The sequence below is a fragment of the Phytophthora cinnamomi genome (genome assembly GCF_018691715.1).
Source record: "Phytophthora cinnamomi strain GKB4 chromosome Unknown Contig4, whole genome shotgun sequence".
NCBI classification, from domain to species: Eukaryota; Oomycota; class Peronosporomycetes; order Peronosporales; family Peronosporaceae; genus Phytophthora; species Phytophthora cinnamomi.
Genome location: NW_027150937.1, coordinates 1,594,681 through 1,621,392, shown reverse-complemented (window position 1 = coordinate 1,621,392; position 26,712 = coordinate 1,594,681). Strand labels below are relative to the sequence as shown.

Sequence of the window (26,712 nt, the reverse complement as noted above, 5' to 3'; positions counted from 1 at the left end):
TATAAAGTCCTCAGCCAGACCCAACGAGCCCCAGTGGACAAGGGCCAATTCCCCACAAGCTGATGGTGTTCCAGAGTGGGTGCAAATACGTGAGGGTGTGTGAAAGCATCCACAGCATCGAATGAAGGCAAGAACGAAGCGGATGAGCGCCGTGCGGTTCGCTTTATTGCGAAAACTGTAGCGATGGGAAGTGCTGTGGGCAGCAGACTAGCGTGTTGCTACTAACTATGCCATAGCATCACAGCAATCACGTTCAAGACGCAGGAAATGGTAGGGCGCCCAAGCAGGAGGAGGGGGGAGGAGGCCGAACAGGTCATGCTTGAACTGAAGAAAGAGGGGGGAAGAATAAGTGGATTAGATGGCGGAGTAGGAAGAAGAAGCGGTGGCGTCTGGGGTGACAGCGCGGGAGGCCGAGGGGTAGGAAATGGCATTTCGTGTAGCTGTAGGAAAAGCTGCTAAGTTTTACACGTTTTGGTTTGCAATCAATGAATGCGCTTTGCATAGCCTGGAAATTTTGTATGTGCTTTGCGCGCTCCTGATAAAAGGGACTAGTCAAAATGTCGGATTTACACCCTGTCGGATTTCACGGGCCACCGTGGGTGGATAAGACAACGTGTATGTGCATGGCAGTGCGACCACGATCGACAACCTTCCTGCTGTTTAGAGAAGGGCGTCGTACTTATAGCAGGCAATACTAAAACCAAATACGCATCTATTTACGATGTAGTATACAGCTTTAACAAGTAGTATATTGGTCGTAGTCAGGACCCGAAAAATGCCGTGAGTGTGGGGGGGGTTACCCTCCTTCCTTTCTCAATACTCCCTCTCTCAGTCTCCCTCTCTCCTCCCTTACTCCCTTACTTACTAACGTACTTACTGACATCACCATTTTATCTATTACTCATGTATTACTTATTACTCAATCGTATATTCATTTACACTGTATTAACCTCTCGTTTACAGAGTAACCCAATCATACATCTTGCTAGGACAAACATAAGAAGAAAACTCGATTTCACGTGACTTCAGTAGTTTACCACAAATGTCCTAGACGGTTTGCACCTCGCGGCGCGACGGCAACTCCACCAGTGACATACGCGCGTGCCATAGCGCTGACACGCTGTGGCACGCGGCGACTTCTTCTCGCAGACCCTGGACAGTCACTCACCCCGCTGTAGCACTGCGGCGATTGCAGTAGCCAAACCGAGCAAATGTACTCCCTGCCATCTCGACAGGCACCAGCTGCTCGTGCGCGTGGAAGAGCTCGAAGCCCGACATGGTTTTCTTGGATTGGGAGTGGCGCGTGATCTTCACGCACAGGAAGGTGTCGTGCGGGTACCAGTGCAGCTTGTAGTCACTCGGGTTGAACTGGTTTTTCTAGCGCCACTTCACTGAAGTCAAGTTAAAATCCCTTTTGTCGTAGGGGAAGATCCCGACCGAGGGTAAGGAATAAAATGGTGTGATGCGAGTGGCAACAATTCCCTTGTTCTACGTGTGATCTGCGCACTAGAACAATGGTTTCTCGCCACCCTGGGTGGAAGGGGTGTCACGAAAAGTTGCTCCAGGAGGGGCTCGAACCCTCGACCTGCGGCTCATAAGACCACCGCTCTAACCAACTGAGCTACAGGAGCGGCAATCCCGACGATTTCCGTCAATTTCAGACGCCCTTAAGTTTACTTTCTTTTCTACTAGCATCGAAAACGACATCGGGCCACAGCCTTAGTTGGTAACACAGTTTGAAGGCACTCCTGAACAACACGCCCGCTTTTCTAATTTGAATCTTCAGATCTAAATCTGAACCATCGTAAACGGGCGGAACTGAAATTGTGTATAACACAATACGATGTGTCCGCACACAACACATCCAGATATCGTCTCCACGCCACTCATCAGGCACGATACGCCCGCTTTTGTGCTAATTTCCGGACAGAGCTATCTTGCGCTATACTAGATTTTACTATGCAATGGAAATACACGCCCGCTGAGTCCTGTCCTCCGCACAGTTTCACTGTAGCTATCGCGCCTTCGCCCTCACGCGACCGCCCTCACGCGACCGCCCTCACGCGACCACCAAGCGCCACCCCCCACCCCCACACCCCACCCCCACACCCCACACCCCCACGTAGAAGTGTGTGGGGTGTGTGTGTGGGGTGTGCGTGTGTGTGTGTGTGTGTTGGTAGTCGGGGGGGGGGGGGGGACTGCTACACTGTCTACGGTAATTAGTCTGTGTGCGTAAAATGTCGTTGAGACTATTATTTTTTAAAATAACTTCTCTGTTCCACCGGACTATCGCGATTTCAAAGTTGTTGGCATTACACGAAGTTGTTAGAGTTAGCAAACGCTTCGCTTAGCATTAGACAGCCAATGACATGCCGAAGAATCATGCTGTATTGGCTGGCCCAATGCAGTCTACTTCGGAATGGTAGTTGAACTTTTTTCCTGTATGCTGCGATGAGATGTAAGGTTAAATGTCGTAATTCGGTCATTTTCTTAGCGATAATTCATTGCGTTTAAACACGAGCCCTAGGCCTCATTTGGCATAATAATGCTACACAGAAATCATCTATAAAACGCTCTCAAAGTCTACAAATTGATCGTGTCAAAACGAGGTTTTATTGCACCATCGCAGCAGATAGCCAAGAGGAAACGATCCAACCATCGTGCAGTACGGAATTAAATGGCAAATTATCATTTTGATGCCTGACATTAGGTACAGCCGTCGCGTCCTATGCAGGCCCGAGAGCGTCGGCCGAACGCGGGCGATTCTTCTTCGAAGGACGCTGCGCTTCAAGTAGCGGAACAGCCGTCGTCGTTGGTATGCTGGTAGCACCTGCCAGCGAGCGTAAGCTCTTGTCGTTGGCAGAGAGGGACTTCGCGAACCCTCTCAACCACCTCGTCATCTGTGAGGCGGCGGTGTGGCGATGGGCGCTGCTGGCGGGCTCCAGCAGCACAGTGGTGTCGTGACACCAGCGCCACATCTTGCGAATAGAGTGGAGATGCAGTCCAAACCCTGTCGCAGTGGCGGCAATACTGCCTCGAGGAAGGCGCTGCTGACGGAAACTTTGCGCGACGGCTACCCTGACGTGCGGCAAGAGGTCGGTCTGGTTGGGGCGACATGACATGCTGGATGAGGTGTACAACGTCGGCGACTCCGACAGATGTGGTTTGTGGCAGTGAAGGCGCACCAAAAGTTATGCTGCCAGACCATCAGTCCAGGTAGCAAGCGAAAGCTATACATTATGTTCTTTTTAGCGAATCAATACCCTTGAAAATATCGTGTGGCCTGCCTAACAGCCTTATGGGCGATAGTACAGTGGAACAGACTAATTACCGTAGACAGTGTAGCAGTCCCCCCCCCCCCCCCCGACTACCAACACACACACACACACTCCTTTCACACTTTACTGTCCGTGTTCAGACGAATAGACCGGACCGACCCCGTGCTGTAATCAAACTGGGCTCTCCTGAACAACACGCCCGCTTTTTAGATCACCGGATTCTAAATTTTCAAAAATAAGAAATAACATTTAGGAGATTCTTATTCATTTGTGATTATCGATGTAGCTAAGCCTGCCAGATGCGAAGCTGCGTTGGCACGCACTGGGAAAAAACAAGAGCACCATATAAACTCGTCCAAGGGATCCTTCGTCATACTGCGCATGTGCTTGATGTGGCGCTTGATGCGCGTTTCCCAGTGCCATGAAGGCTCTCCATAGCCTAAGCTTGGGCCGCTGGAGAACGAGTTGGTCAGCAAGCCCACACGACCCACCTTGTCGGTAGCATGATGTATACGGCGGTGGCAGCGCCACCGCATTCGCGGGCCATACTGCGCAGTGGAGAGATCTTGTGGCTAGCCGAACTTGTTCTTGTCTATCAACCCACCTTGTATCACTCCGCGCAGTCAGTCTCCTCGCTCGTGATTTCCATCACCTTTGCGAGTGAGAGGAGGCTCTAATTGTCGACATAGTGCTGATGCGCGGAGGCCGAGGAGGCGGGAGGCGGGACTTCTACGTGGGGGTGTGGAGTGTGGGGGTGGGGGGTGGCGCTTGGTGGTCGCGTGAGGGCGGTCGCGTGAGGGCGAAGGCGCGATAGCTACAGTGAAACTGTGCGGAGGACAGGACTCAGCGGGCGTGTATTTCCATTGCATAGTAAAATCTAGTATAGCGCAAGATAGCTCTGTCCGGAAATTAGCACAAAAGCGGGCGTATCGTGCCTGATGAGTGGCGTGGAGACGATATCTGGATGTGTTGTGTGCGGACACATCGTATTGTGTTATACACAATTTCAGTTCCGCCCGTTTACGATGGTTCAGATTTAGATCTGAAGATTCAAATTAGAAAAGCGGGCGTGTTGTTCAGGAGTGCCTTCAAACTGTGTTACCAACTAAGGCTGTGGCCCGATGTCGTTTTCGATGCTAGTAGAAAGAAAGTAAACTTAAGGGCGTCTGAAATTGACGGAAATCGTCGGGATTGCCGCTCCTGTAGCTCAGTTGGTTAGAGCGGTGGTCTTATGAGCCGCAGGTCGAGGGTTCGAGCCCCTCCTGGAGCAACTTTTCGTGACACCCCTTCCACCCAGGGTGGCGAGAAACCATTGTTCTAGTGCGCAGATCACACGTAGAACAAGGGAATTGTTGCCACTCGCATCACACCATTTTATTCCTTACCCTCGGTCGGGATCTTCCCCTACGACAAAAGGGATTTTAACTTGACTTCAGTGAAGTGGCGCTAGAAAAACCAGTTCAACCCGAGTGACTACAAGCTGCACTGGTACCCGCACGACACCTTCCTGTGCGTGAAGATCACGCGCCACTCCCAATCCAAGAAAACCATGTCGGGCTTCGAGCTCTTCCACGCGCACGAGCAGCTGGTGCCTGTCGAGATGGCAGGGAGTACATTTGCTCGGTTTGGCTACTGCAATCGCCGCAGTGCTACAGCGGGGTGAGTGACTGTCCAGGGTCTGCGAGAAGAAGTCGCCGCGTGCCACAGCGTGTCAGCGCTATGGCACGCGCGTATGTCACTGGTGGAGTTGCCGTCGCGCCGCGAGGTGCAAACCGTCTAGGACATTTGTGGTAAACTGCTGAAGTCACGTGAAATCGAGTTTTCTTCTTATGTTTGTCCTAGCAAGATGTATGATTGGGTTACTCTGTAAACGAGAGGTTAATACAGTGTAAATGAATATACGATTGAGTAATAAGTAATACATGAGTAATAGATAAAATGGTGATGTCAGTAAGTACGTTAGTAAGTAAGGGAGTAAGTGAGTAAGGGGCAGTGGTCACGGCAGGTTTGACGTGTTGCGGGCGCTGTAGCTTCTGGGTCGGGTAAGCATTTTATCCTGGTTCGGGTACCCAATGCGAGCTCTGCCGCACTGGTTCTAACGGGTAAGGTGGCGTAACGAGGGTTGTGGATGCCAATGCTATCTCTAAGTCGTACACGTTCACAAAGCTAAACCACTCTATTGCTTCATTCGAAATCAGGCGGCGGTTTTATCGCTGTCGTCTAAATCGGCGTCACGACCCCTGGACCGTCAACGATGCTCGCGGACGGGATGCTCCCACCCAGCACCTGTCTTCTTTCCAGACGCCGCAGAAACGCCTCCGTCTCAATTCTCGTCACACGGCGGGGCGGCATTCTTCCATCAGGTGGCAGATTCTTGAATGAGCCTTGTCATCCACTGAAGATCGTTGAGGGAAACATGTGTACTGACGGACCCTGAACAGTAGTGGATTCATCTACAGGAACCCCAGGCCCTGGGAAGCGCGGACCAATTCGGCCCAATTGACCGGTTTATGGACACGCTTCCTTCTCAAGGCTTAGTACCGATGAGGAGGGGGGGGGGGGGGTAACTCACGCTCACGTATTGTTTTTGCGTCCACTCTGGATAGGCTGAGGAAGGGTCAGCTGGATGAGTTTGAGCTTTCTACATCGGGCAACGAGCAGACCTCCAGTCGTCGCCGACGAAGCTGCCTCTGGTTTAATACAGACGGCGTCGCAGCTAATCTTGGAAATCAGGCCTTGTCTTTTTTGAGGGGCAGACACATTGGCAACACCACTGGAAGCCTCGGGACTCAAGCTACGTCGTGTGGGTGGCTCAGCAACACTATTCGAATTTAGGTCGAGGTGCGTCAGAACCCTATCGATAGCATCTGAATTCACGCTATCCGATGCTGCTTGCATCTGAGTTAAGACGCCTTTGGACTGATTATTGTTCTTGTTGTAGTGGTCTTTGCAGTTGAATCAATGAACCACAGCGCGAAATTCGTTTTTTGCTGCCGCCAATCTTTGTGCCATCTTCGCCACCACACTCGTCATAGTTTGTGAGGAGCTGCCTGAGCTAAAAGTGGCTCACTCGGCAACGGGGGATCACTGACCATGTCATCACTATCAATGACTGTTCAGAGTGTGCATACAACGTGCAGTGCCTCATGTTAGCTACTTCATACGGCACGATGAGAAAAAGAGCTGCGACTTGGCTATGGATACTTGGAAACTGGCAAAGGGTTAAATCAACCTCTCACGACAGGGCCGCTAAGCAAAACGCGGTGGAATTGTCGAGTACGAACGCTTCTCAGAATTGGTTTCCAATCGCAAATGTCTTAGAAGAACGTGCTGCTACTGGTGTAAAAGCAGAAAAACGAGGCGAGACAAATGGCATTTTTGATCGCATGTGGAGGTTCGATTTTATTTTTCACATTGAAGTGTTGATTGTCATCTTAGAGAAGGCAAACATACTTACAGAAAAATGATATGGACATTGTAACTGCAGCCCGTCTTGTTGAGCAAGTGGTCGAGGAGCTTATTCAAATGCGCGACAGCTCTTGCGATGATCTAGACGCATCTAGTTTCAATGCTATCTGGGAAAGAGCTGAGCAATTCTGTGATGATAATATCGAGTTCATATTATGGTCTCGAGGAGGATGAATCATTAGTGCCTTGCAGGAGTGCCCCACAGAAGCGATGTGGTGCCCGAAGTCGCGGTAAAGGGAGATATGGCGTTACGGAGCTGAAAATCATATTAGCTCAAATACAGCTCAGGACGACAGCTACGGGACAATTGTAAATGCTGTTATCGCCGAATTGCAGTCCAGGTTTGAAGATGGTATCCTCTGGCTAATGGAGTTGTGTGGGGGATTAAAAATGCATTTAGACGATGGAGTCCAGATGACATTGCTCAGATTGCCATCGACTATTATTCTGACGACTTTAAGAACCAAAAGAGCAACTCTGAAGCTAACCGTTTTGGTGAACTAAAAAAAATCACAGTATGCTTCCGGCGTTGTTTAGACTGGTCTCCCTTGTGTGCGTATCAATCGCGAGACAGAGCGGTCGTTCTCGACGATGAAAAGAGTGAAAACGCGTTTGGAACCCACTCTTGGCGACAATTTTCTATCGAACTTGCTACTGCTGACTTTGGAGCGAAACCTGTCGGCTACTATCGACAACTATGCGGTAATAGAGAGTTTCGCGAGATGGCTGACAGCAGCATTGATTTGTAAATAAATAGGCAGCCATGGCTCAAAATCGTCTCGGCTGTTTGTCCCTCCCAGATTTGGAGACTGGCTCCACCCCTGGTCGTGAATCAGTTGCCACGGCTAGAATTCTTCGGTTGCAGATGCTTTGGCATTTACTATGTGCCCCGAGGTGCAAATTACCGTCCCAGTCGGAAAATGTGTCTGCTGTGCACCGAACTGGTGAGAAGCACTACAAAACCTGCTTACAGAGTATGGTAACAACGACAATAGTCAATAACGAGACTGGTGTGCTGAACGAACTCTCATGCTTCAAGTCAAGTCTTGTACGTCACTAAGTGGCCTAAGGCCATTGCTACAGGTAGGTACAGGGCCCGTGCTGTGTCTGCCGAACTCATGGGTGGCGAGTGCGACCACCTGTCCTCGATGAGGTCGCGCTTTTCTCTATTCGCCAGACTCTCCTTAGGGAGAGTCCCCGTGCTCGTTACGTTTTTGGCATGGGTGAGGCCGATACTTCTTCGTCGTTAGTTAGTAGTAAGCTTACTAGTAACTAAGCGACAATGATTCTTCTTAAAAAATCTGAGAAGTCCTCTCTACTGTGCACGCAACAGCGTGGACAGTTGGCAACGCGGGTGCGAGCTCAGTCGCAACGTTAGTCAGCCTTTGACCGATCATTAACCCCAGAGAAATTTGTCCTGGCTAAAGAGATCAAACCTGCATTGGCCAAAAATAGAGGTCTTTAGAAGAAATGCTACAGTTCACTTGGTGGTTTTCAACAGATGACAAACTGTGTAGGTTGCGCATCTAGCTTTCATATTGTGGAGACCAGATCCTGTGGGTTGCTGTGTCGGTACGCAGTCAACGTGACTTATTCACTGGGGGATGCTGATTTCCACCGTATTTTGTTTGATATAGGAAAAACCACATTCTCACCGGATGGTATTGCTCTGGTTGCATCATCACCAACCGACGAGCGGTTTTATGCAGTGTTAGAGTACAAAACAAGTACCAGAGCTGGCAAGATTGATAGTGAAAGCGCTATTGCTGAACGCTGGAGTCGATTTGCATCGGTCAAGTTAGAATCTGGCTCAGACAGCGTGAAATTCATGCAGTTGATCACAGAACAAGGGCATCGTTCACAACTGTTTCACAACATCATTTCGGGGTCGCTGGGAGATGGCTTCATCATATACGCGTCCACATCACCATTTATCCGCACGGTTCATGTTACAGTCGACGCAGATATCGTGGACGCGAATTTATTTGGGTTCCTGAGCGTACCTGTCTTGAGTGAATATATTCTTCTGATAGTCCTGTGCCAATATTCTCACCAGAAGAGCTTGGTCATTGCGGCGATTGTTCAACCCTTTACCAGCAACTCACCCTGTTGCGCGAAATGAATGCAAGGATTAAGGAGCTTGGTCAGCCTCTTCCACCGGCTGAAGACATCATTCCAACAGCCATTACAATGTGGAATCGTGAAAAGGGTGGTATTGACGTTTACTCCCGCCTCCTGAAAAACGCTAAATCTAGGCATGAGCGTTTACCGCCGCTTGCTGCTATCTGGCTACGACTGTTTATGACACTTATCTACAACGCGTTCCAGCCATCCCAGCTACTGCAGGTAGGTTAACCTAACGCATTGCTAAATCCCGCATTCACTAACTTATAAATGCTGCTTGTGTAGAGTGTTACGCATCTCATGGATGAAAACCGTTGTTCAACATACAATAACCATTTTCAACGCAAGAACGAACAGATATCACATCGGGACTTGTCGCGATGCTGCAAGCGGTTTAGGCGTCTTTGTGAATGCGAGCTATGAACCAAGACAACCACTAGCCGTTGTTGACCAAAGCGCAAGGAGTACGAAAGAGCTGGGGTTGGTCAGTCCGAATCCCCACAGCTTTGCCAATCGAGTACGCGATCACTTCAACGACAACGCAGAATAGCGAAGCATTGTCTGACAAGCATTAACCCTGGTGCCGCCAAAACCTGGCATATTGCTGGGTTTTACAAAATACGTAAATTTGTATCGGCTCCATACTTATGTATAAATCGGTATGCACCATGTTTTGGTACAAGAGTACCCAATACCAACTGACGCTGCGTATTTCAACATTAACTTTAGCCCAATAGAATTCGTGATAAATTACAGGCAAATGGTGGCGACGCTTCGTTTGTTACCATAAGCCACCGTTAATAACCAACTGGCTATGTTTTGATGGCTACTAATCAACATACGAAGGAGTTTTTATGAGAGCCAGTCTGTTATATATCTACCCCATAATCTTGCATACAATTTTCAATATACTTGCCCCAGCAACCACCCTAGATTCATCAGTCTTCATTTAGCACGTCTTCATCCAGCATGGCAGACTTTAGCGACGCCCAAGATGCCGCCCTGGTGCGCCTCGTGCGACCATTCCGTAAGCGGGACCAGAAAATCCAGTGGGACGACGTAGCAAGGATGCCCACGAAGGTTAAGACGAGACGTGCCTTGCAAGAGCGCCTGAAGACGCTCAAGAAGATGCACGGAGTGCATCTCAATCGGTTTCCACAACATTTTGTTCGACGTCTAATAGCGGTGACGTCTTGTGACGCTCATGCAAAGAACAATGGCAGTTGCCACCCGAGACACAGCCATCTTGTCGTCCAGGCAACCAGCAGTCGACAAGCGAATGATGTACTGTTGTTGATACTATTTTCGGAGCAATTTCAAGTCGGGACGTACGTCAAGCGGCTGGAAAAACTCATCTAAATGCTGGTGAAATTGCGTCGTCGGGTATTTCGAAGCTGTTAGAGGTGCTAAATGTGACTGCTGATGACACGTTCGGCGACATGGGGTGTGGAGTCGGAAACGTGTTAGCTCAAGTTGCTGTCGAAACACAAGTGGAAGCATGCATCGGAATTGATGTGCGTCTTGAGCTTGTTTTAGCTGCACACAAGGCCGTCTACAATCATGCTCAGCAATATCCTGAACTCCTGAAAGTATTGGTGTTTCAAGAAGACATTTGTACAATTAACAAGAACCCCGGGTGCGCTTTATCGCTGTGCACAATCGTGTTCTCAAGTAATCTGGTTTTCGAAGAAGCCGCTAACCAAGCCATCGAGCAGTTTATCTGTATGTCGACGACGATTCGACTAGTTGTCTTACTACAAAAGTTTTGTCCGAGACATCAACCTTCGTGTCAGCGAGCAGTTTGCATTTGTGGGAGCTCAAGTACTCTATCAAAGTGCCAGTCACGTGGTCGAGTGTACCCCACGCAATATATGTCTACGAACGGGCGCTGATCCCTGCGGTTTAGCAGCAGAGAGGCGTTAACCGATTACTAAGGTAGCAATACATTACTTTTTTTTCACGCCGAGACGTTATCGCATCGCTCTGTTGCAAACTATATCTCGGTTGACATTGTGGTAGAATTAGAAATTATCTTGTTGCGCAATTGTCCGTCAAGAGTACTAGACGTACTAAAAGTGGGTATGTCGTAGAAATGTTCTTATATTGAACGCGCATCACTTTACCAGCTAGTACTCTCTCACATGTAAACTGTAGAAGCTTCTGATGGCGCGAGAGGTGATGTGAATGCACAAATTTCCGCTTCTTTTTTGGTCTTGAATAGCTGGAATGAGCGTCGAATATGACCGTGAGCGTTAAATAAGCCCGCCGGAAAGAAATGCTTGTGATACTTTTCCCAGCATGACCAATCCTCACGCTGACATAGGAAAGATTTTTCTGGCTGAGCTGAATGCACTTCACTACACAGTGATGCCAAGTGCGTTGTGCACCAGTTGGTAGTTGGTCGCCTCTGTCGGGTATCTTCCCTCAAATCTGCAGACTACACACCCACGTTTCGTTCGTGAGTCAGGAAACTGTACGTGTGCGTGGCGGAGGATGCACCGACTTTCGGTTGGTGTGCGGAGGGGGATTCCCATTCGGCGTGTACTTGACGTTGGAGTGCAAAGCACATCGAGATCAGGTTCAATTGGACTTGAATGCATCGTGCCAGAGTCGGACAATGAGTTCTTCCATGCCCCGGAGAGTAACTCGCCAGTCAACTCTACCATAAATGCGCGGTGGGGATCCCGCTTGTTCTTGCAGCCTCCTGCTGACTTTCGCGTAATAAATGCATTGCATCGTGCAAGATCGACAAACGCTAATGCGAGTTTTTTGTGCCACTTGCGAAAAGAGTGCCCATCCGCAACGGAGAAGCGGGCGCGAAGCTGGTCAATTCGGTCAACCCCCTGCATTGCTTGATTATACTCAATAACGCAACTCGGGGCTGGGAATGGCCGTTTCTCTCTCCCTACTTGACGGTAAACGGTTGTGGTTGTTGAGGTGTCAGCGTTTGAAACGATGTTAACGACAGAACCGTCCACCCATGAAGCAGCCACAATTTTGTTCGTCTGGCTAACAGCTTGTTTCATTGATCCACGAGGTAGATCATCGCTTTTCGAATCATAACACATCGAGGAAAGTGTTTACTTGACTCTCTAATTGTACCACAACCATACAGACCGAACACGCGAAGCATTTCCAAAAGTTGGTATGAAGTGTAGTAGTAGTCAGTATTGACAACGCGATTGATGTGGTCGATTGGCCTCGTGACTTCAACGACGCATTTGCGCACTTCAGCCGCCAGCTTTGTCGCGATCTCTAGTGTACGGCCTGGTTTCGGGAAACGACCCCGTCATGACGTTCACCACTCGCGCAGTATCGGCGGAAATTAATCACTAGCCACGACTCCGAACAGCAGCACATGTAAAACTTAAAATGATGCTTCCCTGTTGGCTTCGTTGTATTGAAGACGATCAGATGACGGGCGTAGCGCGATCGGCAAGCAATGCTCGACTCATCGACGGCAACATTTCTCCCAGGAGTGAGAAACGTCGGTGCCCGAACCTTTAGCATATTCATCAGAGGCCTGATCCCAGCGGCAGGGTCACGCTTCAGTGCTGCGAGCGTCACCGGGTAGCGAAAACATACATTTTTCCGGATGAACTCGAAGCGCTTGAGAGGCATAACGTCCATACGAGCACTTTCTGCTTCAATGAGGCTATCCTCAACTTGTTCTCCCCAATAGTTAGCGTATTCGCCTTTGTCAATCAGAGCCGTGTAGAACAGGATACCCAGAAACTTCATCAATACTTCCAGCGTCACCGCTTGCCGTTTCTCAGCAGCACCGTATGCATTTGTACTCGAGACTCCATCACTGTGTGCAAATAGTTTTTCTGGTCTTTCAACAATTCCGAGTGGGTCAAAGCTCATAGTAGCGACGCGCTCCACCTCTCCTACATCTTCCGAAATGCTCTCTTGGCAATCGTAACGAGCGTAGGCCTCGCCCACCTGTTCAAACTCGTCCCAAATATCTCCGCCTTCGGTTTTCTCTAGATACGGCCTACACAAGACATCCCAAGTCTCTGGTCTTAACTCGTTCCCACTGAAACGATTGTACGCTTCAACAGGAAGCTCTATCGCTGCTTCCAGTTCGACATCACTGTCAACCTGATCCTGCTGTGTAAGTTTTGCACGGCGCTTACTGCTCTGCCGAAACTTCATTACCATGTCCGGCTTGAGGTGGTCTTCAGGCTCCCAGGTGTTGTCTTCCGAGTCGTAACCGGCCCATTTGACGAAGAAGAGACCACCCTCCTCTCTTAAGATGGGTTCGACTTCGAAATCACCACTGCTATCCTCTTCGTCGCTGTTTGCCAACTCGTCAATCTCCTCGGATGCATTTTCAGGTGCTTTTCTCAGTCTGAGCGATTGCCGTGGCGACGCGCCCCGGGCGTTGCGCTTTGACGTAGTACTGGAAGCACTGAAAGCATCATCGAGTTTTCGCTTCGCTTTCCGAGGCGCCATCGTGGAGAACACCGGGTTTTCTTGACTGAACGTGATGGAAGAGAGTAGGGCAGGCAGGTGCAATTGTATGTGCCCCGGTGACGTATTGTCTAATACTTTACGCAAGTGATTTGCCCCAGAGTAAACCTAGCGCCAGGCACTGCGATAACACAAGCCCAATCAAACAACGTTTAGTACTAAGCAGAACACATTGTATTTCTTGCGTTGAGACATCTAAAAAATATCAATGCTTCAACCCTGGGCACCTCCGTGGCGGTAGCCGCCGTTGGCCACTCCACCGCCAGTGTGACGACCGTTCTCATGCTCGCAATGCTACCCTTCCGCCGCCCACGCGCACAACTGCACGACTGGCCATCAATGCATCACTTCCACCTAAAGTACGCACGCATATACGCATAGACACTCACACGTTAGCTCGCACACCTCCCTTCGACACATCCGGCACTTGCACGGGCCTACCTCGCACTCGCAACAGAAATCAAAAAGTGGAGGCGGTGGGGCTTGAACCCTGGGCACCTCGGTGGCGGTGACCGCCGTTTTCGCGTCACCGGTACCCATGGCGGCAGCAACACCATCGCAAGCAATTATGCTCTGCTTGCAATGCCAACTCCACCGCCGACTGGGCTTTGTGTGGCGTAGAGACTACGGAATCGGCAGCAAGCGTAATTACGTACGTAAAAACTTTGGTAAATTACGGTCATGTGTAATAGTTGCAATCGAAACTTACCACAGCTGCCTCAGAATCACACCCATTTTATCCAATAGAAAGCCTTGCGGAGGAATTATCAAAACCAAGCATATATCCATGTTATGCATCGTTGTATCGAAATGTAAAGTCGTGCAAATCTGATGAATGAGGTGCAGAGATGAGTGTAAAACCAAGCATGTATCCATGTTTTAGATCAATGTACCGGAATGGATCCAATATAGGTATACTGAAAAAAAAGTCAAAATGGACGGCAATAGGGTTAAGCTTCCCAACGAGGTGAGGTATTTCCATGTAATACAGAGAACTGGATTCCCTGGATGATGCAAACAACTTCAGTGCATCTTGTGCTGCAAACGATACCACAAGCAACGAAAATGATTCGCATTCACGGGTTGGATACAAGTCCAGATACCAGTGTTCAGTCTGCAAAGTAACCCTCTGCCGCCCCGGACGGTGGGAAAATGGGCAGTCTTGTTTTGAAAGGTTCCACGAAGCTGCAAAACTACCCGACGTATGTCAGCCAGCTGCAAAGAAGGCGAAACAAGTTCGTCCTCTGCCGCCATCTCGAAAACGGTCCAACTCATCTCTGGAACCGAATGAACGCAAAGTACTAAGGCACGTGGCGAGACCACTCCGTTCTCGGCACGCCCTGTCCGCGGGCAGCACCTCGACGCGCTCATGAAGACTAGTGAATGCTATCGTCTGTAGCTCTAGAAAATTTGTCCTAACCGCTAGGATAAAATAGGGTTTACAGCAAAATCTAACTTGCATCAGTTGCTAATACCGTATGACTTCAATATACATGAATGCCATTTCATATTTGAACATGTTGTTTAGGAGACACTTTCCCGCATCGATACCAATCACATTCGTACAAACAAGTGTCGGTCCTCCCAAACGAGACGCTCAAAAATTGATCCTTTTGTTTATCTACCAAAATAGCTCACTGGGGTTAGGTAAGAGAGAGAGAGAGTGAGTGTAGGGACGGAATGTGGTTAACTACTAATGGAATGTAAGGGCTTGACTGTTGAAGGGTGTGATGTCACACGCTCGTGTCTCCACATCGTGCTCCGGAATTGCATGTGGAATTGGATTGGACAGTGAGAGCAGGATCGTACGACCATACGTTTGCGAATAGTCGTACAACTCTGCACGTAGAAACTTACGACTCGTACGTTTCAGGACAGTCGTGCGACTCTACACGTACTCGTATGTTTTAGCATAATCATACGACGTTACGGACAGGATGCAGATAAAGATAGGAGGCCTTACGTTCTGGTCGGCAGAGGACGACCAGCCATGTAGGTAGAGTTAAGCGATTCAATCTCACACTCACGCTAGGTTTTTCAACCTCGCTAACAAGCCCTTCTTCTTCTACACGCTCCGCATCGCTCTTCCTTACCTTCCATTATTGACGCAGCACTCGAGTAGTCTATTGGCGCAAGGAGAGTGGTTCACTTGCTTTCTCCCTTGCAGGACGATGCTGTGCTCACCGACCGATGACAAGAATTCACCTGCCGATCAAGACTTTCTCATGCTGTACCTCAAGCTAGACAGCGGGAAGCTGTCGAGCTGTGTAGGCAGATCGGAGCAAGTGAGTGCACATGAACAGAGAGAACTACCGAGACAACGCTTTGCTTCCCACGGAGAATGTTTGGGATTGAGGGGGGGGGGGGGGGGGGGCTCGCAGGTGACAATTCCCTCTGGCTACACAAAAAATACTCGTGTCACTAATTTTGTATGGCGACAGGGCGGCAAAAGGAGACGTCTCGTGAGCCACTATTTCGGCTACACTGTTTTAGGCTTCGTGCACTACTCCAACTGTTGACAGTTCTCGTTCTTTAGCTACAGCTTTAGCAGTCGCGCTGCATCTACCAGAGGTTGGTGTACGTCCTGCAGGCGGTGACCATGTCTCCCGAGTAAAAGCTCTTGCCAAGGTGTGGATGCGACTATCAAAAGCGTCAAAGTTATTGACTGTTGCCGGTGAATTCGGCAGGTCTACAGCAATTCTATTCCTATTTCTATTCTAGAATTACACAGCAATTTTCACAGCTGTTCACCTTGCGTTGTACTTTGGTCGGTTTGAGGTGACAAACGTGTAGACGTCTTATCTTGTACTCGCATTTGGCTTTTTCTTCTTCGGCAGTACTTAAAAGAGCCCCTGAAAGAGTATGAGTCACCACATTAAGACGATCCCTCTTTGTCACCTTTTTCTTGCGGTCACTGGAGCTACAGCTGCAGTACCATTACGTTTTTTCGGTGTTGTTGAATTTGTTGAAGAGGCCGATGATCTCGCGACAACACTGGCCGTCGCGTATTCCGAAAGCGTTGGCAAGATGGGGGTGACTTCTGGAACAGACACGTCGTGCATCTCGCCCGTGTCGGACCCACGGGGTGTGGGCTAAATATGGGGATTCTCTCCTTCTTTACACCTTGCATCTTCGATTTAGCCCATCGCCAGGCGACGTAAGAGTGCTCCTGAACTTTCGATGCTGCGCTGTTTAGCCGGTTTACCGTGTTTTCCATCGGCTTCTTTGTCCTTCCAGTCCTCCACCTGATTTAGTATGTTCTGCAACAGCATCCCACGCTCTTCATACGCTTCGATCGTGCCTGATTTTCGCATAGATTAGTATTAGTCGAATTTGAACTGGCTGGTAAGACTAACGAATCTAGTCCGCGTCGCCGGACCCGGTTGTTTAAGCCGAGACTAGAATCTAGCGACTGTAAACTGCAGGTTTGTCAATACTTTCATCATTTCGTTAGAGATCCTGACGACAGCTCTCCACGAACAAAAGTAGTTTGTTGCCTTGAGCAGCACAATGTCGTCGACCGCCGCGAACTTTTGCCGTACAGGTGGGTGGTCAGGATCGACAGTTTCTGCAATAGGCTGAAGCTCCTGCTGCCCGTGGTGGGCGGGATTACGTACGTCTTGGACACTGGCTATCATCAACGATGGGGTGGCGTCTCCTACGTCTTCTTGATTGTTCATGCGCGCACCTTGATTCTCTACCTGCAAGAAGGTCGTTTGCTCTGCGCTAGCTGAAGCGGAAGCCGAAATACCTTCGCAACGACCGCTTGATGTGCCTTTCGAGATTGCATAAACTTGGGCCTATCTGAACATGAAACTCAAATCGGGAACGGTTTCTCTAATCTATGGTCGCCTGTTTGAAAGACTCGAAAAATAAAAAATCTTCTGGATTAATTTCGGGATTTGGCACCGAATTCAAACGCGTGGCGATCAATCAGCGTTGTCTAGATCAGGGAAACTTGAGCAGAACTTTCAGATTGTCGATGTCGAACTGTCTAGATCTAGACAGTCTGAACCTTCCGCGCGTTTCGTTTTGGTAAAGTTTGCGGGTGGACTATCAAGTTATAGGGTCTCCGCTCGCAGTGTAGCCAATCGGTTTATACGTACTGAGCGAACGTGTAATGCATCAAACGAGGCCGCGTCAAACAAAAAGATACTTGCCACGATTTGGAGTTTTCGAGATAATCACATTAAAAGTTGAATGGCAATAAAATATTAAAAGTTAAAAACACTCGTAGAAAGCGAAAACAACTCCAATTAGATTAATTTTTACACGAGTTTTCTGACAATATACAACATGTTAAAATTAAAAAAATATTGAGATCACACGCAGCCGGGATTTCGGAGGTCCGGAATGGAGATATTTTTCCGACCGATGTTACTTTATGATTTCTTAACATTTTAAACGTTTATAAGAAGAGCAAGACACAGTTCTTTCGATTCATGCGGTTAAATAGCGCTTCGTACTAAGATTCATAAGCATCTTTTTGTCTGAAACGGTCTCAAATGGCCCCAGGAAACATAAATTGCTATTGTAGGGAATGTAAGCGCAGATCATGATAATAAATTGGTTAGGAGCGTCCACAATAATAATATGTTGGGCACTGTCAACGTATTATTGTGCCTTACCGCTGCACCTTCTTTTTTAGTTCCCCGAGTTCACATCCATGTTGACCGAGCTCTGTTGCACCTCGGCAACGGTGCGACAACTCCAGTAGGAAATGTTTTCCGTCAAAACCATTGTCGTCTCGAAGTTAATAGGAAGCGAGGAGCTTCGCTGCGGTGTCAATACTGCTGTCGTTTTGGAGAACAGTCGCTCGCAGTCGTTGCTGATCGGAGGAATTTAAACAACAGCGGCGGCATGGCTTCGCTCGCCCCCAGCGTGCAGCAGCGCTACAGCGAAGGTGGCGGAGCTGTCCGGCTCGGCCTCGTCGGTGATGCTCTCGCCAATGCAACATGGGGCGATTGCTACAGCCTCCGCGCGCGCCAGAGCATACTCGCCACATATTACCTATAGTGGTATGGAGAGCGTTAGTATGCAAATAACAAAAGTTGACAGAAACAGCCTTACCTTCACGACAGTGGTTTCAAATGTTAGAGAATGGACAATAGTTGGATCCTTTACCAGGTAGTTTGGCGTTTCTGGGTATCGCTTCACGACACCATCAAACAAAATGCGTGCTGCTGAACTGCCATATTAAGTCGGTGGCTGGCACAGCCAACACGAGGTAGGCCTATTCGCGTGGCTGTAGCCTGGTTGGTGATGCAGTTGTCACCAACGATGAAGCGAACGCAGCCAGGCTGCTTGTCAAAAACAGCGAGGGCCTCGGTGATGAACGCAATCCGGAAGTCGGCCGAAGTCGTTCCCCTCGAAAAGAGGAACCAAAGCCAGCAAAAAACACGACGTGGCGAGTCCTCAACAACGTAGATTGCATAGACACCAACGTAGTACGTAGAGCCTGCGCTCCAGCCATCGAACATGATGCCGATGCTGTCGGGCATTTCTTGGGCTATAGCCTTCTCTACACCAAATCCATGTACGTTTTGAGCGTTTGAGACGAGACGGAAGCCCAACGGGACATATCGCGGGTGAACTTGTTGTCCACCTCTTCGTCTTCGATGACAATCTTCCGCTCAACAACCCAACGAATCCTGTGGTAGACAGTGCACGCGTAGTCCGTGACAAACCCGAAAGTGTCCAGGCTCTTGAATCCACCTCGTTCGTACTCATTGTAGTTCCACGAGCTGGGTGCTTGTCTGTGAGGTGGATTACCAGATTGGAAAAGCCGTTGCTCACTGCTTGCTTGCGAATTTTGCCGCAATATCGGCACTGAAGAGGCCAGGTGCCTCGAGGGCGAAGAAGTACTGGGGCAACTGCTTGTTGGAGACCATGGTATATGGAAAATGAGAATGAACTAGAACTAGACAAAAACTGCTTCTTATGAACTGTGGTGCTGATGGCTGAATGGACATCAGCGCAGTCTATCTTCAGTGTAAAGTTCGCACGCAGGACCTGTTAGGTTCGATGAAAAAAATAGGTTTAACCGGGCAATAGTACCAACTTTTGGTAAATTTCAATAATAATATGTTGCGGCAGCCCATTCCCAATTGTGTTGATATTGAATAATTGTTTCCCGGGGCAGTCTTCCGTCTTGATGGCCGCCCAGGCCGCGCCGGTGCCATGCTCGCCGAGCGCACCGGCATATATCCATATCGCAACTGTTCCGTCACGCCGACACTTTCCGATATTTGGGATGCCGGTAGATAGACAAGCCGAAATCGGAAATAGTAGAGCATTCCGGAAATTAAAGGATACACTCGGTAAATTAGGTCTAGGGCCCGCCTTTGAAGGTTCCAGTTAGCTTTCATACCGGGCTCACAGGCGCGAGGAAATCGCCCCTAGAGGCCTGTGGGCCGAGAAAAACGATTTTTTTTGTGTATACAACCATTTCGACGTCGGAGCAATGTGCACCGGAGCCGGCAAACTCATTAATGAGGCCCGCACGCGAGTAAAGGGGCCACGATTAAAAGCAGTCCAGTGCCAGTTATCTTATATACGACCTCTCATTGGCTCATTTATTAGCCAATGAACAATATGACACAACTTGACGAATTGATTGGCACATTCAACAGCAAATAAGAACTCGCCACCTGTCCCACATCATGGCTGCCGACACACAGAGCGTTGAGGCCGTCCTCAGTCTTCTTTTCTAGAGCTACCTTTCACGCCACCGCAGCTCCCTCCGCCCCCGCAGCCCCGCAGCCCCGCAGCCGCGCAGCCCCGCAGTCACTCGCATCCCCGCATCCCCGCAGTCATTAGCAGCCTCCACATCCCCCGCAGCTCCCGCAAGTACCCGCAGTCGCTCATAGCCCCCGCAGCCTTCCCAGTCCCCGCAACCCTCGCATATCAATCCAAACGGAGATGGTCTACGGCAGGGTATGTTAAATATAAGAAAGCTAGCAACGTATCTTTATACACCCGAACTACATGTAATGATTTCATAGAAAGCTTAAATCTGACGAGGTTACCTGGTGATGCTATTGATCGGTTTGTGCCAGCTGCTCTAGGATTCTCTTTCGCTCCATTTTCGCGTTGAAGCGAGCCGACCTAGGCGCAGTGTATATCTTCTCAATGTCACTTAGGAGAAGCGTATTTCCAATTAGAAAAGCCTCCGCCGTGCGCTTGATGAAGTAGAGCACAAATACTCCACAATCGTCGGTGTTTATCTGCATCGGTCTCGTGCGGATACCACGCACGACGAATGACGGTGCAACTTTGCCGGGAAACCTCGTCCTTAGCTCAGCGTCGAAGTATCCACCCACAATTTTCTGGATTGTTTCAATACTTAAGGTGCCTTTAGAATCAACATGAACGATGCATCTCCTTAGATTTTCCGTGGCATTCACGGGGTTTTGCACAACTGCAAACGCCCAGTGGTTGCCCATGCAAATGGGCAGAATGACCCGGTCGTACTTTTCGTACGGAAATGTCGCTGTAACACCACAACAGCGCTTGTGTGCGGGTTCAATTTTTCGCTCCGCTTTAATAAAATCTTAGTAGATGTGGCCGAAGAGGTTTACATCCATCACAAACGTCTTTCCATATTGCGGAAGCCACGTTCGAATATAATGTGTGATGACTACGTCATTCAGCCAATTCTCATTTTGAACTGTCCACATGTCTTTCTTGGTCACCACCAAACGCATGACATCTTTACCCATAACAAAGCAGGGCGTCTGCGTTGCACGCACAACTTCTGATTGCGATACATTCCACATCTCACCCATTTCGAATGGAACATCGTCATCATCATCGTCTTCATTCAGCAATGATACAACCTCCGGTGATTTGGGTTTTCGGCCGAACTCGACACAGCTGGAGGCTTGTTTTTTCGGCCATAGTCGACACAACTGGAGGCTTGTTTTTTTTGGCCGATGTCGACTCTTGATGCTTGAGCTTTTTGCTTTGAGGCTGGTCAATAATTGGGGTCGCTGTGCTGGTTTTCTTGACTTGTCGCGAGATGAAGGTGCTTAACTTATGGCGCCCGGTAAACCGGGTAGTCCACGAACTCTAAGCCTGAGGCTTCCGTTCTGCGAATCGTTGCTACAGCACCTGCAACAATATCAGTCCGACAAATCGCCTGGCCGTTGCGGCCTTTTCTTTGATGTGCTCAACGATACCAGACTCGTACTGGAGTGTCGGAGGGGCCATGCCAGGTGGTGCTGTACGCTTTGAGGATGGGTCGGCCTGGGACGAAAATAACTTCGCTTTGTTCGCAATCCATCCCAGCAGGGTTGTTCGAGCTATGCCATGCTGGATGGGCACCTCCGAAGCATCCCAGCCGTTTCTCTCGCATGTTAGCAGTATCTCGATCTTCTCCTCATTTGTCCGCTGATCTGAGCTCCACACCTTGGTCAAATTCAAAGTGCCAAGTTTCGGACAAACTCGACACATCACTAACATCTGATTGGATGATATTTCTAATAATCCTATTGGTCTAAATACGAGTTCAGCTAATTGCGATCCTTTGATAAGTGGTTGAGAACCATGCTGTTCACTCATTCAACATTTTGGTTCAAAGAGCAAACACAAAGCTGGCGCTCATTCCCTATGGCAAACTGCTGGCGATTTAGGGTATTCTCGACCGCTGGCGATTTCGGGTGTCAAACGCGTCGAGCTAACGCTAATATATCTTGTGTTTCTGCAGGAGCGGGGTCTTGAATTCTACCTGTCGCGAGAAGACGCTTGTAAGCTGAAATGCGGTCATCTAGAGCTCCAGACTTGTGCAGCGGGCGCAATGCGCGTAGCACGCTTCCAGAGCCTATCGCTTTGGACTTGATGCTAGCCTTCAGAAAGGTGAGTACGGACGCTTCAGCTCGGCGACCGAGTAACAGCACCTGATCCTTGTAGTCGGTTGTCTTTGTGTCTAAAATGAAGCCGTTGTCAAGAAAAAGTTTCATGAAGGCGACAACGTGGTGGGACTCCGACTTCTTCTGACAGTCGACCGAGTCCCAGACGCGAGGCACCCGCGTATACCGCTCGAGCCAAGTAGCGGACAGGTATTTAGCTTGTTTCTTCCTGCACTTTGGCTTGGGCTCTTGGTCTGCTGAATCTCTCGTTTGCTCTTCTTCAGTGTTGTATTGCTTCGCTTTAGACATCGCCTGAGCAGCCTCGACGATCGTTAGGCAGGCAGCCAAGAGTTTGTTCGTGGCAATAAGCTCCTGAATTATAGCCAGAAGGTGATCAATTCGTGGGCACTTGAGTTGGTTCGATTATCCTGCTTGATCTTGAGCAGGCGAAGCGGCTTCATTGGCCAGCATGACGGACCTTGCAGCATATCAGTGATATCAATGCCTGCGGCCATCAAGCACTATTCGACACGCGTGGCGATCGGGGCCGACGGTGCGAGTTCCTTCACCTGTGGATAATAGCGGACGAGGTAAGCTGTGAGAATGATGAGGACCTTGGTACTTACATTTAGCCGTTGCTCCTTGAATCCTGTGCAGGAATTGAACAGCAATAGCTGCAAGTGACCGAGTCGCTCCCGACTTAAATGGTCAAGAACCTCGACGTCAAGGATTAATGGTTTTTCGTCCGCCGCCCAGCCACTCAAAACCCGAGCCACTTTCCTATCCTCGCGCGCTGTATTGGTGATATAGGCGAAGGCCTTGTTGGTCTTCATCATATCCCAAGCACCTCGGTCGAAAATCCATTGGGCGACAAGACGAAAATCCATTGGGCGACACGATCATCTCTGTTTGCATGCTGCGCCCCGCCACGACGGAAGGAGTGCGAGGTCAAGTCTGGGGTGGCACCAGTGGGCTCGGCGACGCATTTGAGCATCCGGTTCACATAAGCTTGAACCCCATCTTCACCTCGCTTGATCTCGCCACCCCTCAGACCAACGCGAGAACCGGATGCTGTTGCTTGACCGTTTCTGCTTGTAGGTAGCGAAGAGGACTCGAGCGCCGGCGACATGAGGGGGTCAGCAGACGCAGCAGGCGACGGAGTAGGTACAACAGCGACTTCATGCGGGACCAGTTCTGCTTGCAGCAGGTCCTGCAGCGGGATACCCTCGTCAAGCGGCGCAGTGGCTTCTGCTACGAGCTCAGGTAATTGGACCAGTAATGCCGCGCTTGGTGCGTCCTGCGTCGCGAGTGCCACGGCGAGAGTATACAAGGGACACGTGAAGAAGTCGCTCTTGTCGAGAATCAATGTAAGGCCTTGCTCTTCCGAAGTCTTGACGCGTTGTAGTCAAAGGTAGAAGGTGTCGTCCGCCGATACTGACATGTGCTGCTTTTGAATGTATCAGACCGGCCGAAGCAGTGCCACATAAGACACGCTAAAACAGCATCTTGGTAGTCATCGTGCACGCGTGCTGCGCTGTACACATAGCGGACCAAAGCTTGTAAACCCTCCTTAGTACAAGGAGGGGCCTTATTAATTAAACTACCTTTTTTTCGTTTTAAGCAATGCTTATCCAAAGTTTTCCCCTTGTTTTAGCAAGATCAACTCGGTAGGCACGCGAAGATGCGGGTACTTGTCGAAAAGCCACAGCGTTACGTTTCGATAGTACGCAGTGGCAGTGTTCCGAGCAAGCTTACATTTCTTACCTTCGTTGATGGCGAGGTAGAAGCCAAAACGATCCATCGTCGCCGCCAAACGCTTACCGGAAGTATCCAAGAGAATGCTAGTTTGAACAAACTCCAGGCTAACATTCTCCTCCTCCAGCATGCGCTTGTACGCGGCAATCGCGGTGCTGCGGGCTTTCTGGGTGTTCGTAGGAACAAACGCAGACAAACTCATCTTGTCTTCGCTATTTGTCTTGGTCGTTTGAATGGTGCGGCCTGGAATGCTGGCTTCCTCGAACTATGAAAGATATGTATAAAATGCGTCAAAGACTTGGTATTAGTAAGCACATACTCATGTTTTTGCGTGGTATTTGTCGGAATGAACAGAACCCCTAACCGTAACGAGCCCTATTGGTCACAATTTCTTCTTTGAGCTATATGATTGGCTAAAGTATAGAGTTTGTGGCTCAATAACTAGAGGCGATGCTTTAGACTGGGAGGCAGTGTGTGTAAGTGTAATGTCTGAAAATAGGATGCGGAACTTGGCTTCATGCACGTTGATGAACACCCATCGTGGAAAATTCGCAACGAGGTTGGACAGTCAGCACGAGGAGTATTCACAATACTCCATTCGCAAGAGCGGGAAAGGGTTTGCTTTCTACGTGAATTCTTTCTACACAAGATAACGTTATGGAGAACAAATGCTCGGTTGACGAAACTTGATACGTCGTAGTTGCGAAGCGAGGATTCGGATCGCGACACTTTGAAGCTGTTGTAGTAAATCATTTGTTAGCGGGTTTTGCTGCCTGATTTCCTTGTAGTAGTATTCTTGGTATGCACTACACCTACGGAGAGGCTGTGGCGATCAGGAACACGCCATATAGCTGTACCTATGCGTTCAAGGAAACAGCAATCGTGATTAGAGCAAGAAGAGCAGCATACCTGGTTATTGCGTAGAAATTAAAGCAAAAAGGGTAGACTTGTCTGGTAGCAAGAGAAGTAAGTTAGAGCAGAATGAGTAGCCTTGTCTGACCTCGAAGCGTAGCAAGAGCAGGGGCTCCGAATATGGCATTTTTATTTGGTAGGTTGTGCGGGGCTGAATAAATTATCCCATGACGCTCCTATCAACACAACAGTAAATTATGGCAGTGCCCCAACGTAACACAATAAATAATGCCATTATGGAAAGCATGTAGTCTATTAACAACACACCAGTTAGCTTATCATCTAGCTCAAGTTGTCCACAGTCGTTGCATCCCAATACGACCGATTCTGGCGGAGAAACAAAATCGTCTCAAGCGTGCGCGGCAGCAGTCCGTGTCGTTGATGACCAAACGTCACCCGAGCAATGCTGAAGAAGCGTTCCACCACGTTCGACGTGGGTGGAATGCTCTTCAGCTGCTCATACTCTAACACGGTCCTTGCAAGCCGCCGGCGCTTACGAAGACGCCCCACGAACGACGCGGCTGCCTCCTCCGCTACCTCACTTGCGTCTGCGTCGTCAGGCCTGACAGCTTCAAAAGGCTGCAGAGCGACCCTTTCAGCCCGCGTCAGTCGCTGCGCCTTCCGCGGAGAACGCGAACACAGCCAGACTCAAAGTCTGGGCTGTGCACAATGTTGGCTCGAGGTCCTGCAGAATAAAAACATTATATAATTGTAAGTTAAATTAATAAACACAAATTCCGCAATTATAAACTTACCAATGAAGCGCTCATATTGTGGCTTGACAGCAATCAGCTCGTCAAACCACTCGCGGACATCCAGCAGGTCAACGTCATGGCCTTGAAGGGCCTTAGAGACCGACTCGATATCGCAAAACGCTTGGTACAGGGCGCGCAGTCGCTTGTTCGCCGCCGGCGGCGGCAGCAGCTCCATGATGTCGTCGTCCTCGACGACGAGGAACTCGAGGAGCTTGAGGTAGCGCCGTACCATCTCGAACGTAGAGCTCCAGCGCGTGTCCTGGCGGATGACAGGCCGAAGTGGAGTTTTCTTGCAAAATTACAAAAAAATACAAAAGTACACAAATTGTGTTAGAAACATATTGACACACCATATATACACAATAGGGCTTACAGTAGTTTCGCAGATTGGGTCAGAGTACGTAGCTTGACCATGAGTGCCTGAACAGCAGCCAGGTCGTCCTCATACGCCGCCATGTCTGCCTGAACAGCAAGGTTCAGTCGGTGGCTTGCGCACCCGATAAGCGGCACGCTCATAAGAGTCGCCAGCCGGCGGTTTACGGCGCAGTTGTCAGCTACAAGAAAGCGACACTGCGCCAGCTGTACGCCATAGTCGCGTGGCAGCATGGTGGCGACGAACTCGAGGTGCCCTTGGGCGGAGAGGTCCTCGTCCAGCGCGTCGAGCAGCGGCGCCATGCTGAGGGGCGTTGTCTTTGCGCTTCCGTTCACCTCGTAGCACGCAAACACGGCGATATAGTGCTCGGATGCGTGGGTCCAGCCGTCGAGCATGATGCCGAAGCGTGATGGAAGCTCCGACGCAATCGAACGCTCGACGGCGACGACGACCCCGTCCATGCCAGCCCGCAGCGTTTCCTCCGAGATGGGGTCCAGGCTGGAGTAGCTGAATAACATCCATAAAATAAAGCCGTTACTTTCGATAGTAAAGTAAGCACAGTAAAGTAATGTATACACGTACCGCCTTGCTTCGCGGCTCTCACAAAAGGATAGTGGCAGGTTGCACATGACAATCCATACCATCCAGCCGTGGAGGTTGAGCGACGAGTGGCGTACGAAGTTGACGAGCGAGACTGTTTCTGCCGTCGTAGCGTCGAGCAT

At 49.6% G+C, this 26,712-nt stretch overlaps 1 protein-coding gene across 1 annotated transcript; it reads right to left on the bottom strand.

The window, feature by feature from the left end:
* Positions 1–1,164: 1,164 nt before the first annotated feature.
* On the bottom strand, positions 1,165–26,712 carry IUM83_05509 (uncharacterized protein; the record flags this gene model as incomplete). The annotated part of the gene is made up of 3 exons (XM_067929650.1): positions 1,165–1,377; positions 26,203–26,497; positions 26,573–26,712. 3 exons carry the CDS (start codon positions 26,710–26,712, stop codon positions 1,165–1,167), a joined length of 648 nt encoding a protein of 215 aa, XP_067799531.1.